Here is a 17,485-nt window from a genome sequence, read left to right as displayed (position 1 = left end):
CATAGTATGGACAAGGCCTCACGCCATGGTGTCACCTGTTCGCAGCCACGCAGGGAAAAGGTTTTGGAGTTGGTGCCTGGAGGCGGTGTGGCACAGCAGCCATGCCCCCCAGGGTACACTTGGTGGAAGACAAGCTGGTTCAAGTTTATTGTCACAATGAAACAAAACAACCAAACAATGTTCCTCCAGACCATGGTGCACCCACACAACTCTTTTTCATTTGGCTGTGTTCATGTATGGTTCAATGACAATTAAACTTGAACTGACTTCCATAACTCATCTAGGTTCACAAACATTTTTTTAAAATTAAATGCAATCGTGAACAATAGCCAGATCAGAAACACTGATCAAGTCAACTAGTTTCCAAAGAGAACTCTGATAGGCCAATCAGATGGTTCACTGCTGCTCAGTGATAGAACACAAAAGATCACATGTACAATTAAGAAACATTAAAAAATTGTAGAAATACTGGAGTCATGATGAAGTCTGCTGGAGAGAGACATTTATACACATGCTGTCCTCCATAATTCAAAAAGATTGAAGGATAAGGTTGCAGGGTGACAAAACGTGGCAGGAGCACTTGGAACTAAAAACTAATCCTTACCAGGAGAAAACAGCACCTGTTCTTTCCGCACTGTTCTCCAGCAGTTTAAGGACTAAGTCCAGCTGGAACATAACTCACAAGTGCTCTTGAAAGTCAGGTATTAACCCTACCTACCAACAACCAAGCATTGCCATCCTGGTCCCCTTCATGATACCTTATGAAGAAGCATGTGACTTCCCTCCCAGAGATGATAGGTGTTTGTGCACTCGACTCTTGAAGGCTTGGACTCCATCGTCCCAGATGTTTCCAACCACAGCATCTGGAAGGCCGTTCCAAATTCTGACAGCACAGTGAAGGAAGCTTCTATCTAGTGTGTAGGTTCATGCATCAGGCATAGAGACAGCATGAGCAGGCATAGATAAACTTGATCGTGTGGTGCGCCGTCTCTCATAAGATGAAGTCAGCATGACACGAAGGTCTGCAGGGCTGTGGCTGGTGTGCATTTTGTATAGCACAGTAGCTGCAGCAACCTGTCATCTGTGGTGTAAGCTACTGATGGCTAGCTTCTCACGAGCTGTGGCTTCATCTACACCTATATTCCTGAGAGCCTTTCTTTGAATGGAATCAAGTTGGCTGAGGACACTCTGTGGGACTCCTTGCGGGACCTCTCACTGCAGGAGGGCAGAGGCTGCTGGGTCTCACTATCCTCTAACTTGGGATCTACTGTTCAGGGAGAAAAAGGTGTTATCATTCCATGATCCCAGCCAGCATTCTCTGTAGAGGCACTGCCCTTGAGGTCCGCTGACCCTGTTGGGGATTTCATGGACGAAGGCATCAAACACACAGTGAAATGAGATGCTGACACAAATCATGGATCAGAAATCTGGAAGTGTTAGAAATAGTCAAATGAGGCAGCAACTTTAAAAAAATATAAATGAAATGTTTATAAATACAAATGGGAAGTTTGACTGCTGTAAAAACTTGGTTACCTGGCACTCATAATTGGCATGCTTTGGGAACTGCCTTAACTGTAATGTGACATGTCCAACCTCCACAGAGCTTTCACTATATTATAGAATTGGCTTTAACAGGAGCATAACTGGGTGATTGATCAATGTTCTTACAGAAAATGCTGAGGAACTTAGTAGATCAGGCAGCATCTATGGAAAGGAATAAACTGCTGTCGTTTCAGGGCCTTCATTTTCACCGAGTCCTGATGAAGGGTCTTGGTCTGAAACATCGTGTTTATTCTCCTCTATAGATGCTGCCTGACCTGCTGAGTTCCTCCAGAATTTTGCGTGTGCTACTCTGGACTTCCAGAATCTCTTGTGTTTAGGATTATAGTTCCTAGTTGCTGGGTTTTCAAATGAGGGGGGAAAAAATAGAGATGATGATGGTAGTTAACAAAATAATCACGGTTAAGACATCAAACACGAGGAATTCTGCAGATGCTGGAAATTCAAGCAACACACATCAAAGTTGCTGATGAACACAGCAGGCCAGGCAGCATCTCTAGGAAGAGGTACAGTCCACGTTTTGGGCCGAGACCCTTTGTCAGGACTAACTGAAGGAAGAGCTAGTAAGAGATTTGAAAGTGGGAGGGGAAGGGGTAAAAGATTTGAAGGTGGGGGGGGTAAGAGATTGAAAGTGGAAGGGGGAGGGTCACATTCTTTCTCTCTCTCCTTTTTCTCCCTCTGACTATACCCTTTGCCCATCCTCTGGGTTTCCCCCCCCCTCCCCCTTTTCCTTCTCCCTGGGCCTCCTGTCCCATGATCCCCTCGTATCCCTTTTGCCAATCACCTGTCCAGCTCTTGGCTCCAGCCCTCCCCCTCCTGTCTTCTCCTATCATTTTGGATCTCCCCCTCCCACTTTCAAATCTCTTACTAGCTCTTCCTTCAGTTAGTCCTGACGAAGGGTCTTGGCCCGAAACTTTGACTGTACCTCTCCCTAGAGATGTTGCCTGGCCTGCTGCATTCACCAGCAACTTTGATGTGTGTTACTGTTAAGACATCAGTAAGATCGTCAGATTAGCCTTTATGACCCGAAATAAAGGAGAGTTGGGAGTGTAAATCAGAAAACAGCCCCAGGGTGATAGAAAAAATTTGAAAGTAATTTTTGTGATGAACAGTAAACACTTAAGGGCAGCAACAATGGGAGATTTCAATTATCCTGTTAGCTGGAGTACAGCCAGTGTAAAAGCTACAAAGTCACACTGACTTAAATGACTTGAAATTTGTTGTTTTTGTAGCAGTAGTAGAGCACAAAGATATAAAAATTACAAAAGTAATGCAAAAACAAAAGGAATAACGAAGTAGTGTTCACAAGTTCATGAACCATTCAGAAATCTGATGGCTGAGGAAAAGAAGCTGTTCCTGAATCATTGAGCGTGGGTCTTCAGTCTCCTTTACCTCCTCTGATGACAGTAACGAGAAGAGGGCACGTGCTGAATGGTGAGGATCCTTAGTGATTAAGGCAATGTCAATAGTGTGGAGGGCTGTGTCTGTGATGAAGCTGGTCATGTCTCTGAAATCTTTTTCAATCCTGTGCACCAGAGTCTCCATATCTATTCTTAAACTGCATTCAGGAGAACTTTTATTTTTGGCCAGTCTTTAAAAATTTACATCTGTGCTACTTCATATTCCCCAACTTAAACAAAAAGATTCCTCTACCCTGAGCTGTCTTATTGCAGACTATTGACAAGACTAACGGAACCTTTCGTTCACCAGTTGTATTTGTATAGTAGTGACTTGTGCGTGCGGGGGGGGGAGGGGAGGGGAGTGGATTGTTTGATGTAATTCTTACAGGCTGCCAGCTGGTGGCACATGTGAGCTGTTAACAGGACATAAGACATTGGAGCAGAATTAGGCCATTTGGCCCAGTGAGTCTGCTCCACCATTTCATTGCAGCCAATTTATTATCCTTCTCCAGCCCATTCTCCTGTCTTCTCCACATAACCCCTGATGCCCTGATTAAAAGTAAAGGCATCCGTTAGTCTTGCGAGACCATGAATCTGCACCTGGAAAGCCTTCACTCTCCAGGGGGCGGGCCTGGGCAAGGTTTTATGGAAGACCAGCAGCTGCCCATGCTACAAGTCTCCCCTCTCCACAACACTGATGTTGTCCAAGGGAAGGGCATTAGGACCCATACAGCTTGGCACCAGTGTCGTCGCAGAGCACTGTGTGATTAAATGCCTTGCTCAAGGCCACAACACGCTGCCTCGGCTGGGGCTCAAACTCATGACCTTTAGATCGCTGGTCGAACGCCTTAACCACTTGGCCACGTGTCCTGATTAATCAAGAACCTATTAACCTCTGTGTGGTAGAAATAGTTAGAACTAGTGCATTATGTGACACTTGACCACTCTGGAGCAGTTGGACTTAAGACTGCTGATGTGCGTCAAGAATTACCTTGGATGCTAAGTGCAGTACCAGGAACTCCAATAAACAAGATACTAAGCCCCTGGGATCAGGAGGGAGGATGTGTCAAGGGGTAAATATAAGTCCTGATAACAGGGAACAAAGAGAACTGTTACACTTGCACTGAGATAATTGACATGTCTTTTAAGCAATTGATTACCTATTGACTGTGGGATGCTAAACAAAGTTATGTGAAGTTGTTTGTCTTCTGTATAAATGAGCACTGTATAACCAAAAAAATATCAAGAGTTCTGGTGGCAGTGGAGACTGCTGCAGATTCTCCATGATATCATGTTAATAAATTCTTAAAATGGCACTCTGGTGTTCTTAGTTAGTATTTCCACGACACTCTGCCTTAAATAAATAACCTTTGCTCAATTACCTGGCTCCACAACTGTCCGTGTAAATAAATTCCACAGATTCACCACTCTCTGGATAAAGATTTTTTTTTTCTCATCTCATTATAAATGGACATCCCTCGATTCTGAGGCTTTGACCTCTGATCTTAGACTCCTCCACTATAGGAAACATCTTCTCCACATCCAAATCTATCTAGGCCTTTCAGTATTCAATAAGTTTCAATGAGAGTTCCCTCCTTCTTCTAAACTCCAGTGAGTACAGGCCCAGAGTCATCAAATGCTCAAGTTAAACCTTTCAGTTTTGGGATCATTCTCATTAATGTACTCTGAACCCTCTCCAATGCCAGCACATCTTTTCTTAGATAAGGGGCGCAAAACTGCTCACAGTACTCCTAGTGTGGTCTATTAAAGGACCTCCAGCACCCAGGGCATTCCCTTTTCTCACTGTTACCATCAAGCAGGAGGCACAGAAGCCTGAAGGCACACACCCAGCAATTCAGGAACAGCTTCTTCCCCTCTGCCATCCGATTCCTAAATGGACTTTGACTCTTTGGACACTACCTCACTTTAAAAAGCAGTATTTCTGTTTTTGCACGCTTTTAAAATCTATTCAATATATGTAATTGATTTACCTGTTTATTTATTTTATTTATTATTATTATTTTTAAAAACATTTTTCTCTGCTAGGTTATGTATTGCATTGAACTGTAGCTGCTAAGTTAATAAATGTCATGTCACATGCTGGTGATAATAGACCTGATCCTTTGTATACTAGTCTTCTCAAAATGAATGCTAACATATTTCATTTGCATTTCTTACCACTGTCTCAACCTGCAAGTTGACCTTTAGGGAATTCTGCAAGAGGACTCCAAGGTCCCTTTGCACCTTGGATTTTTGAATTTTCTCCCCATTTAGAAAATAGTACATGCCTTTATTTCTACTGCCAAAGTGCATGATAATGCACTTCCCTACACTACCACTTAGTAGATGGTAGATTCCATCTACCTCTTCTTCTCCCCAATCTGTCCAAGTCCTTCTGCAAACTCCCTACTTCCTAAACACTATCCACCTATCTTCATATTGTTTGCAAATCTGGCCACAAAGTTATCATCCAAATCATTTACATATAACATGAAAAGAAGCAGTTCCAACACTGACCCTTATGGCATACTACTAGTCAACCAGAAAAGACCTCCTTTATTCCCACTCTTTGCCTCCTGCCAGTCAGCTAATCTTCTATCCATGCTAGTACCTTTCCTGAAATGCCATGTGCTTTTATCTTGTGAAGCAGCCTCATGTGTGGCACCTTCGAACAATCCAAGTAAACAACATCCACCGAATCTCCTTTGTGTATCTGTTATTTCCTCAAAGAATTACAACAGATTTGTCAGGCAAGATTTCCCCTTAAGGAAACAATTATGACTTTGGCCTCTTTTGTCATATGCCTCCCCAATCTTACCCTGAAACCTCATCCTTAGTAATAGATTCCAACATCTTTCGAACCATTGAAGTCAGGTCAACTGGCCTACAATTTCCTTTCTTCTGCCTGCCTCGATGAGTGACATTTGCAATTTCCAGTTCTCCAGAACCATTCCAGAATCTAGAGATTCTTGAAAGATCATTACTAATGCTTCCACAATCTCTTCAGCTAACTCGTTCAGAACCCTGGGGTATAGTCCACCTGATCCAGGTGACTTGTGCACCCCGAAACCTTTAGCTTCCCTTATTCTTAGTAATAGCAATGGCACTCACTTCTGCACTGATACTCTCACATTTCTGGCATTCTGCTAGTGTCTTCCTCAGTGAAGAGTGATGCAAAATACTTAGTAAGTGCGTCCACCATTTCTTTGTCCCTCATTACTACTTCTCCAGCATAATTTTCCAGTGGTCCAATATCCACTCTAGTTTCTCTTTTACTCTTTATATACCTGAAAAACTTCTTGTATCCTCCTTTATATTCCTGGCTAGCTTACCTTCATATTTCATCTTTACAGCTTTTTAATTGCCTTCTGTTGGTTTTTAAAAGCTTCCCAATCTGCTACCTTCTCATTAGTTTTTAAAGTATTATATCCTCTTTTGCTTTTATGCTGCCTGACTTCCCTTGTCAGCCACGGTTGCCTCATCCTCCCTTGAGAATACTTCATGTTTGGGATGTATCCTTCTTGTGCCTTCCAAATTTCCCCCAGAAACACCGGCCATTACTGTTCCGCAGTCATCCCTGCTAGGGTCCTGTTCCAATCAATTTTAGCCAGTTTCTCTCTTATGTAATACTGATACATCCGTGTTTAGCTTCTCCTTCTCAAACTGAAGGGTGAATTCTATAATATTATGATCAATGCTTCCTAAGCGTTCCTTTACCTTAAGCTCCTTAATCAAATCAGGTCATTACACAATATCCAGTCCTGAATTATCATTCTCCTAGTGGGCTAAAACAAAAGTTGCTCTAAAAGGCCATGTCATAGGTATTCTACAAATTCCCCCTCTTGCGATCCAGCACTAACCTGATTTTCCTTGATCGACCTGCATGTTGAAATACCCCATGATTATCATAACATTGCTCTTTTTACATGCTCTTTCTATCCTCTGTTGCAATTTGGAACCCACATTCCGGCTCCTGTTTGGAGGCCTGGTCTCTTTACTCTTGAGTTTCTTAACTCCACCCACAAGGATTCTACATTTTCTGATCCTATGTCACCTCTTTCTAAAAATTTGATTTTTTTTTTAAACCAACAAAGCCACCCCAACCCCTCTGCCTACCTGTCTGTCCTTTCAGTACAATGTGTATCCTTGGATGTTAAGTTCTTTCTTTCAGCCATGATTCAGTGATGCACACAACATCATACCTGCCCAACTCTAACTGCACTACAAGATTATCTACCTTATTCTGTATACTGCATGCATTCAAATATAATACAATTTCCTGTATTCAATCACCCTTTTGGATCTTGGCCTGTTACACTTTAACTCATCCCACTGACTACAACTTTACCTGTCAACAGTCACACTACAAACTGCATGTAATTGTACACCAATTGCCCCATCCTCAGTCCTGCCAAATTAGCTTAAACCATCCACAAAGCTCCAGTAAACCTGTCCGCAAGGGCACTGGTGTAATTACAGGTGTAATTCATCCTTTTTGTATAGTCCATCCTCTGCAGAAGAATCCCAATGATCCAGAAATCTGAAATTTTGCCCCCTGCACCAATTCTTCAGCCATACATTCATCTGCTATCTTACCCTACTGACCAGCGGCTTTACTTTCAACATTGAAACAAGATAATTTCTCCTTATCTGTTACAAAGTTGAGATATTAGGCTGGTTATTCTCAATGGAACACAGGAGGCTGAGGGGTGACCATATAGAGGTTTACAAAACCATGAAGAACATAGATAAGATAGATGCAATCTTTTCCCTGAACATGGGAGCCCAGAACTAGAGGGCACAGCATTAAGGCGAGAGGGAAGAAAGTATACGGAGATCAGACCACAAGCTTTTTCTACACAGATGCTGGTAAATATTTGACATGAGGTACCATGGGAGGTGGAGGAGGCAGATATTTGAACAGGGAAGCAGAGGGATACAGATTTAAAGCAAATAGGAATAGTGTAGATGGGACAGGTTCAATGTGATGGGCAATGAGGGCCCATTTCTCTTCTGTACAATTCTATGATTCCATTCTATATAACATTTCAATACAAAATTACAGATCAAATGCGAGATGACTGTTGGTTTTCTCCATCTGTGGAAAAAAAACATTAATCTACCATGATTTACCCAATTCTAGGGAACTCAGCAAAGGTTAGAACCCGAGTATCCTGCTCCTTATCACTGCCACTGGACCTTAAAGAGTCATGCAGCACAGAAACAAGTTCTTTAGCTCGATGAACAAGTTCTTTAGCACATCACTTTACAGTGCTAGCGATCACTGATTAGGTTTCTATTTTTGCTGCTGCTGCCGCCCGTAAGGAGTTTGTAACCTTCTCCCCATGACTGCTTGGGTTTCTTCCGGGTGCTCCAGTTTCCTCCCACATTCTAAAAATGTACGGAGTAAGGTGAGTGAGTTGTGGGAATGCCACACTGGAGCCAGAAGCTCCACTTGTGGGCTGCCCAGCACAACCCTTGTTATTTGAATTTGACACAAATGAAGCATTTGACTGTATGCTTCATTGTACAAGTGACAAATAAAGCTAATCTTTAAATCCTTCTTTAAATATACATTGATAATAATCCTCATTTCATTCTCCTCACATTCCCGTTAACTCCCTCAACATTCTGCCACTCCTTACATTCTAGGGGCAATTTACAGCAGCCAATCAACCTATCAACCTACAGATCTTTGGGATGTGGGAGAAACATAGAAAACCTTCGGCCCACAATGCTGTGCCGAACATGTACTTATTTTAGAAATTACCTAGTGTTACTCATAGCCCTCTTTTTGTTCTAAGCCTATCTAGGGCTCTCTTAAAAGATCGTATCTGCCTCCATCACCATCGCTGGCAGCCCATTCCATGCAGTCACTACTCTGTGTAAAAAACTTACATCTCCTGACATCACCTCTGCACCTGCTTCCAAGCACGTTAAAACTATGCCCTCTCGTGCTAGCCACTTCAGCTCTGGGAAAAAGCCTCTGACTATCCACACGATCAATGCCTCTCATCATCTTGTACACCTCTATCAGGTCGCCTCTCATCCTCCAACACTCCAAGGAGAAAAGGCCAAGTTCACTCAATCTATTCTCGTAAGGCATGCTCCCCAATCCAGGCAACATCCTTGGGAGGAAACCCAGTGTCACAGAGAGAACTTGCGAAGTCCTCACAGACAGCACCCAGGGCCAGGATTGAACCCAGATCTCTACAGCCATGAGGAGGCATCTCTTTCCAGCTCTGCCACTGTGATACCCTTATTTATCAGGTCACCGGCTACTCAAGATTGTTTAATGTCATTTCCAGTACACAAGTATAAGGAAAACAAAACAATTAAAAACACACAATAAATATAAATACATAAGACAGATCGATTGTAGGTCTATAAAGTGATGCAAGGCTGTAAGTGAGGTAAGGGAAATAATGACTGATGGGAAATAATAAAGTAGTTGAGGGGTGAGTTAATGGGTGGAGGTATTAATCAGCCTTAATGCTTAGGGAAAGAAAGTTTTTGAGTCTGGTGGTCCTGGTGTGAATTATACATAGCCACCTCCTTGATGGGAGTGAGACAAACAGTCCATGAGCAGGGTGGGTGAGATCCTTCATGATATTACTGACCCTTTTCTAGCACCTCTCTCTATATATTTCTTTAATGGCAGGTAGGCTGGTGCCAGTGATGCGTTGGGCAGTTTTGACTATGTGTTGTAAAGCCTTCCTGTCCTCCACAGTACAGTTTCTGTGGCAAGAAGTGATGCAGCTAGTTAGGATGCCCTCTACTGCACATCTGTAGAATGAGTATGGACGTGCAAGTCCAACTCTCTTCAGCCTCCTCAGAAAGTAAAGCTATCTTGACTGTGTAGGATGTTCCTAGCATAAACTCCCCTCTGCTTATGCATCAGATCTGATGTTGGCTCCAGTCTATATACAGAGCTTTGCCCAACCCTTCCCACTGGTTCCAATCCTTTAGTCACTGCCACCTCTGCTTGCAATGCTGATCACAGCTTGATTCAGAAAGAAGATGAAATGGAGCTCAAGCATGTAATCCCTGGGAGGGGATAAATAAGTCAGTGAGTGCATGTGAAGTTCACTTTCCCATCTTTGTGTAAAGCAGTTACCCAGCTGGCCTCAGATCACAGGGCACACATGACCTAAAACCTGCAATGCAATCTTAATGAATAAAATCTGATCCAATGTTTTCCTATTTAAAAATTCCACTGTAGATTAAAATGAATACGTCTCCAGTGTCAGGTTATAAACTTTATTTGCATTAGCACAATATAAAATGTTGTGACTGCCAACTTTTAAGCCTTTAATATTTAGTTCCCTGTCTGGCTAGATACCACTCTCACATCCCCACCCAAATAAATGACCAAAACCAGGGCTTGCAGCCCCTATAAAAGTTTAGAGGATCTCATGGCTGGTTCAGGAAGGACCTGCTGAGTTCTTCCACCATTTTGTGTGGGCTTACTCTAGCAAATCTGTTAATACGTCCATCCCAGTGCCAAACCACTCCAAACATGTTAGACAAGGAGGAAAAGACTTCAAACAAAAACTTGCACTCTTATCACATCTCTAGGTACATGAGAGTGAATTATTTTAAAAAGGACAGGTATTTTCTAACAGCAGTGAAATGAATCAACCACTTGAAATGAGGCCCAGGAAACTGCAGCTGCTGGTATATGGAGCAAATGAATGCTGCAGGAACGCAGGTGGGTTGAGCCATCCTGATGTAGGGTCTCTACTCAAAACATTGACAATTCCACCCCCAACCCCCAGATGCTACTTGTTCCTGCAGCAATTTTTTTTGTACTTGATTTGAATTGTGGTACTTCTCAAAGGAAGAGCAAGTCCCACAGGACTGTCTCTGTGTGCCTGATCAAGCAGGACACACTGGAAGATCATTCCTTCAGTGCTTGTATTATGGAATTTCCACAGCCTAGTATAAAGAGGTGTGAATTATACTGCAGCACTTGTGAGCTTTGAGCCTACAGTGGGCACAACTTTACAGAAGAACTCTACTTCTCCCTCTTCATTGTTTTAGTTGCTAACACTTAAGATCTCATCTTTGCGATACCTCAGTGGTCTTGCTGAGTTCCACTAACCCCTCTTCCTCCAATCATGTCCTGGAACAACCCCATTCTTCCAACCCTTCTGTGCTGGCTCCTCTTTCAACTCACCCAATTGCAGCTATACCTTCTGCACTCAGGGCCCTCCACCACCAACCCCCCTCCCCCACATACTGGGGTTCCCTCCACTGCAGAGTAAATCCTTCAATAATGCTTTACCCATTTTCTTGACATCTTTCCTCTGCCTGCATGTGTGTTAGGAAGATTGCCAGTGCACCGTCTTCTCACCATGTTACAGACAAATGGAAAACCACTTAAACATGGTCCCTACCTTGTGCTTCTAAAGGGGAGTGGGTGAGGAACAATCACAGCAAGGTCTTGATATTCATTGCAATATCTTCCCCAAGCAGCCAATGCCATGGAAACTCTGTCTGCTGCAAATAATGATGATAACTACCCACCCATTACTCAAACGTGTCCTTTCATCTACTCTGTCCCACAGAGGTGCTGATGACTCTCCCACCCATGAACCATTACAACAGTGAGCTATCCCTGCAAGAGCACCACAGCCTGCTGTGCTACCTCAAATCTGAAGTGGAAGAGAGAAAGGTGTGGTGTACAATCTTGACAGTAGGTCTGACAATTTCCTCCCCAACAAAGCCTGCTCAACTAGCTGAGTCAATGTTCCACTAATACCGTATGTTAGAGTGAGTTTTTTTGAGTAGATGATTTGTTTACACTTAAATGACTTTGGCCACCAGACTTCTATTTGACAATGCGCTTCCTAAAAAGGTGTGAATACCAGATGCTTCTGGCGCCATAGTTTGACCAGATGCTGTAGTTTCAAAGACAGGCTATGTCCACACTACGCCGGATAATTTTGAAAACGCCGGTTTCGAGTAAAAATGACAGGAGTACACAATAAGCATTTTTCAAAATATCTCCGTCCACATTATACGGATATTTGGGCGAACCTCCTCCTACTGGGCACGCGCAGGACACACAGAAAACAAGCGAAGAGGAAACGGTATACTTGGTGCGCGTTTGTCCAGTTACAGAGTAGAAAAACTTAAGGAATTGCTCTTGGCTCTCGCGCAGGAGGACTTAAAACTAAAAAAAAACAAATACTGGAGCATACGGAGGCAACCGACAGGGAGTTCACGGACAGTATGACCTGGCTGACGCCGAACATTGAAAAACTGACTAACTGTCGCATTAATAAAGCACCTTGTTAAGTGTATAAAACATGTCTGCATCAGTGTTATCTTGTATTTCCATACAATGTTACATTAGGCTGTTACACATCTGTTGTCAGAGAAGTACTTGCATAAATAGGTAAACCACCTTCATACAAACAAGGACGGAAAACAGGGTAAAGTGAGAATACTTATTTATTTAGTAAGCTATGGGTCAAAGTATTTGGTGAGTACATTTCTAACTCTTCTGGCTTCAGTCTCGTTGCCGTCTGTTCTGGTTAGGTTCTGCGAAGCGCGTATCAAATATCACTGTGATAATCGTACGCTCTAGTATCAATTGTTTGGCGACAATAAAGTAGTAATAATAAGAAGAAAACAATGAAATGCCGCGCTGTCGCCATCTGTTCCAGCACATCATGACAGCGGTTTTAAAAAGCTCCGGTTACCCCGTACACGCTGCAACAGATATTAGGCGTTTTCAGATTTATTCGCTCTGGAGACAGTTTCGGAAAATCTCCGTTTTCGGGGGATGAAAACGCCGTTTTAGTGTGGACAGAGGGTCAAAACGAAGAGAAAAAGCTTTGTTTTCAAAATTATCCAGCATGGTGTGGACGTAGCCACAGTATTATCTACACATTATAAATATTAATTGTCTTCTACATTAGCATGTAAAATGTCAAATAAATGTATTGTGGATAGAACTAAGGGCTGTGGATACCAACCCAGACATGTTGGCGTTGGAAGGAAAGGATGAAGTCAGAAGGTGTGATGTTTGTATGTAGCTTCAAAAGGAAGCATTGTCTATAACTTTTTAAGTAGCGATTGCCTTTGTGTTTAGCATATAAATATCGAGCTCACATTGAGCTAACAGACCTTTCTGCAGAAAGCGTCTCCGTCCATAAGATGCCTGCCCTACCTTGTGTCGAATAAAGAAGCTGCTTTGTATCTACCAGTGACTCTGCCTCTCCAGTGATTTCATCCACGCTTCAATACCGTACCTCAGCTTTGTATTAATAATTTAACCCATCACAGATTTCACTGGGGACAACCTGCTCTTGGTCACTCTGTGACTCAGGCTACGTCCATACTAGACGGGATAAATCCGTAACCAAAGCTTTTTCTCTTCGTTTTGACCCTCCGTCCACACTGAAACGGCGTTTTCCTCCCCCCAAAACAGAGCTTTTCTAAAATGCTCTCCAGAGTGTTTAAATCTGAAAATGCCAGTTAGGCGTTGTCGTGTGTACGGGATAACCGGAAGTTTAAAAAAAACCTGTCGTCCCTTTCATCGGTGAAGAGACTATGGCTGTAGGAAATGTTTCCAGGGTGACCCCTCTGTGGGAGTGGGGGAGATGTTGGTGGGGCCACCTGGGGGTCTGTGTGTCCGTATGTGTAGCTGTTGTAGTGGCTGTGAGGCTGGTATTGTGGCGGTGAAAAGTACTGGGGGGAAGCCATCATGTTCCTCATCATTGCAAATCCCTCTGCAACAGAATTAGTCAGTTTTTCAATGTTTGTCATCAGCTGGGTCATACTGTCCGTGAACTCCCTGTCGGTTGCCTCCATATGCTCCAGTATTTGGTTTTTTAGTTTTAAGTCCTCCTGCGCAAGAACCAACAGCTGTCTGCCATTTGGCAATTTCCTTTTAAGTTTTTCTAGTCTGCAAATGGACAAACGCGCACCAAGTATTCCATTTCCTCTTCGCTTGTTTTCTGTAGATGTGTCCTGCGCATGCCCAGAAGGAGGAGATTCGCCCAAGTACCCGTTTTAATGTGGACAGAGGTATTTTCAAAAACACCTGGTGTGGACGCCTACCGTTTTTACACAAAACCGGTGTTTTCAAAATTATCCGGTCTAGTGTGGACATAGCCTCGGTCTCCCTGAGTAGGGGAAAATAAATCCTCTTTCTTCTTGGGCAGATCCCTAGGATTGGAGACAATTTGCTTACACATTAATTTTCTGAGTTCTGACCCTGGAAGTTGGGAACAGGTGTAGAAAGCACTGCTTTAGGTTGAGTAGTAGCGGAGAGAAAGGGTATAGGGATAGGTTTCTGATTCCCTTCTCTGGCAGGTGGATGCAGCCTGATTCAGGGTTTTCAGTGACTGTTAGTTTCCTACTAACTCAAAATCCACAGACATCCTAGTATAGAAATAAACCAACCCAATGGGCTGCAGGGAAACTCTGATGGTAACTTCCCAAAAAACCGCAGGTATCCTTACTCACAGTTGAAAGGGACAGGATGATCCAACTTTGCTGTTGATGGCCAATACATTGATGGAGGCATGGTCTGAAGTTCTGCATCAATCTGGTTCATCATCTTGGATGGAAATGTCTCACTCAGACAAAATTTTGCTAAGTATTATAACCATGCCATGTCCAAAGTTCCACAATCAGCAGCAAGACAAATTGGGAGTCAATCCATTGATGGGAAGAGGAGAGAAAGTTTCCACAACACTGGCAAAAAGTCCCAGCTCTTCAGATTGCTGATATTTTTAACGTCCATATGAAAGCACTACATGCTTTAGACAGAGCAAAACTTCAATATTGGACTGGAAGCAGATGATGTATTTGAATGCACTGAACCAACTTACAGATTGGCTGCGTGTTGGTTAACACAAAATGTAGAGCTCTGAACTACAACGAGCTGAGAACGAGAGTGCATTAGTTGTCCCTCACCAGAAGTTGTACGGAACTCCCTCAGGAACTGCTCATGCAAAGACAGGGATATAAATGGAGATTGGTCTCCTCTGTTCATGCTACTAAATAAAAAGCTTGCTTTTTCATGTTGCCCCAAAGAGCTTCACAACCAATGAAGAACTTCTAAAGCACAGTCAGCTTTACATGGTGGGAAAACCAAAAAGTGGTGGAAAGTTAACGTTTAGACTCCAACATACCCTTGGTATAGGAAGCAGGTACTCGTCCCAAGCCTCCACTGAGCACGAGTCACCCTGGCATTTCGCCCCCTCCACTCAAGCCTATTCTGCCATACAATAAGAACCTGTCTGAACTCCTACCTCAACTCTGCTCTTGCGGTCTGTCCCACAGAGCGTTCTTCATCAACGATGACTGTGGCTCATCAGCCAGATTACGGTGGCGGTGCTTGGTTGGAGGTTGCTTGACTTTCTGCTGAACTGGGACTGGAGGTGGAGGAAGAAGAAGCAGAGGAGGGAGATGTTTTAATTGCTGGTCCATATGCCCCAGAATGTTTCATGGCCTCCTGCAGCCGAAGTATGTCTGTAGGGTCCCTGCTCCTCATGGCGCTGCAGAAGAGGCGAGCGTGCTCCTTCAGCTCATTGATCTGCCGCTGAGTGTTGCTGTTCTGGCGGATCAGCTCTTTGGTTCTCAGCGTGATCTCCAAGAGCCCGGAGCGGTTCAGGATGTCCACTGTGTTACGGAAGCGCCGCTGTTTGGCAAGGTTGTGGGCGGATCTTGGCTCAACACCGAACAACTGTGTGTTTGGTGCACAGGATAACATGGAGGAGGAGGAGGAAGACTCTGAGCATTCAGATTGGGAGGTGAGATCTGGAGACAGCACCGGTGACGGAGAGACTGAGACATCAAACCGATTTAAAGTGTTTGTTGTCCCAAACCACGGCTGCTGCTTAGAATTCTCAATTTGCCAGTGACCCTGGAAGTTTGCTAGCAGCGCTGTGTGTGTAGTTTGTCCATTTTGGGGTGACAAAGATTCCAGTTGATGGGATCCTATCTCATCTACACACAAGCGTTTGCTCTTGTGATCAGTAGTCTTGTCTGGGGCCACACGGTGATCTGTCTGCTCCTGGTTCTCTTTAAGATGTTGGTCTTGGTTTGGGTGTGGGGCAATCCTAGGGTAGGAGTTTAAGATCGGGAGATAGGTGTCCTTCACCATTCCGGTCTTTGCATCTGCATTCTTAACTTTCAAGGAAGGTGCCAAAGTTTGTCGGATGAAGACTACTTGGGTCTGGCCTGGTGAGGAAGCAAAGGAACACTGGCTTTCCCAGGTCTGTAGCTGGCTGTGAACAAGCTGGTTCTCTGTCGGCATGGCCAAAGGCTGTTCAAAACAGGAGACACGATAATTAGGTTGAAGTGCAGGTAATAGATGCCTCATGGACTAATCCACTGTGCAACTAGATCACACAACATTTAGTGAAACTGTGTAACATGATCACTCATATTCATAGAAATCTATTCCTCCACTTAGTGTCAACAAGCAATAATGTTTGCTGCATTACTGAATTAGCTTATTAGCATTCCTGTAGTAACTACCGCAATTAGCTTTCACTGTAAACACAGAGACTACAATACTTGGCAAGATATGAAAATAGAACACACTGGGAATATATTCATATTGTATTTAAGTTTCACTCTGGTACCAAATAGAATACTGAGTGTATTTTGTGGTCTTTTACCATTGTAGCCCATCCAAGTGTGTTCAGAGATGCTGTTCTGCACATCACTGTTGTAACACAGGTTAATTGAGTTAATGTCACCCTCCAGTCAGCTTGAACCAGTTTGCTCACTCTCCTTTGACCTCTCTCATTAACAAGACATTTTCACCCACAGAATTGCCTCTCAGTGATTGTTTTTATTTCTTGTACCATTCTCTATAAAATCTAAAGACTGATGTGCATGAAAATCCCAGGAGCTCAGCAGTTTCTGAGATACTCAAACTACAACATTCAGGGATATTCAATATTCAGGAGGGATAGACATGAAAGAAAAGGAGGTGGGGTAGCATTGCTGGTTAGAGAGAAGATTAACGCAATAGAAAGGAAGGACATTAGCCGGGAGGATGTGGAATCGATATGGGTAGAGCTGCATAACACTAAGGGGCAGAAAACGCTGGTGGGAGTTGTGTACAGGCCACCTAACAGTAGTAGTGAGGTTGGGGATGGTACTAAACAGGAAATTAGAAATGTGTGCAATAAAGGAACAGCAGTTATAATGGGTGACTTCAATTGACATATAGATTGGGTGAACCAAATAGGTAAGGGTGCTGAGGAAGAGGATTTCTTGGAATGTATGCGGGATGGTTTTTTGAACCAACATGTCGAGGAACCAACTAGAGAGCAGGCTATTCTAGTCTGGGTATTGAGCAATGAGGAAGGGTTAATTAGCAATCTTGTCGTGAGAGGCCCCTTGGGTAAGAGTGACCATAATATGGTGGAATTCTTCATTAAGATGGAGAGTGACATAGTTAATTCAGAAACAAAGGTTCTGAACTTAAAGAAGGGTAACTTTGAAGGTATGAGACGTGAATTAGCTAAGATAGACTGGCAAATGACACT

General features: G+C 43.4%; 1 protein-coding gene across 1 annotated transcript in view; it reads right to left on the bottom strand.

The window, feature by feature from the left end:
• Positions 1–12,206: 12,206 nt before the first annotated feature.
• The window catches only part of LOC140204513 (CLOCK-interacting pacemaker-like), a 54,053-nt gene continuing 48,774 nt past the window's right edge, over positions 12,207–17,485 (bottom strand). The window contains exon 4 of the mRNA XM_072271222.1: positions 12,207–16,248. Coding sequence (XP_072127323.1) covers positions 15,304–16,248 — 945 coding nt within the window. The 3' untranslated portion in view covers positions 12,207–15,303. The remainder of the gene's footprint in view (positions 16,249–17,485) is intronic.

Source organism: Mobula birostris, chromosome 10, assembly GCF_030028105.1.
Source record: "Mobula birostris isolate sMobBir1 chromosome 10, sMobBir1.hap1, whole genome shotgun sequence".
Lineage (NCBI taxonomy): Eukaryota > Metazoa > Chordata > Chondrichthyes > Myliobatiformes > Myliobatidae > Mobula > Mobula birostris.
This window is presented reverse-complemented; position numbering and strand designations above follow the sequence as displayed.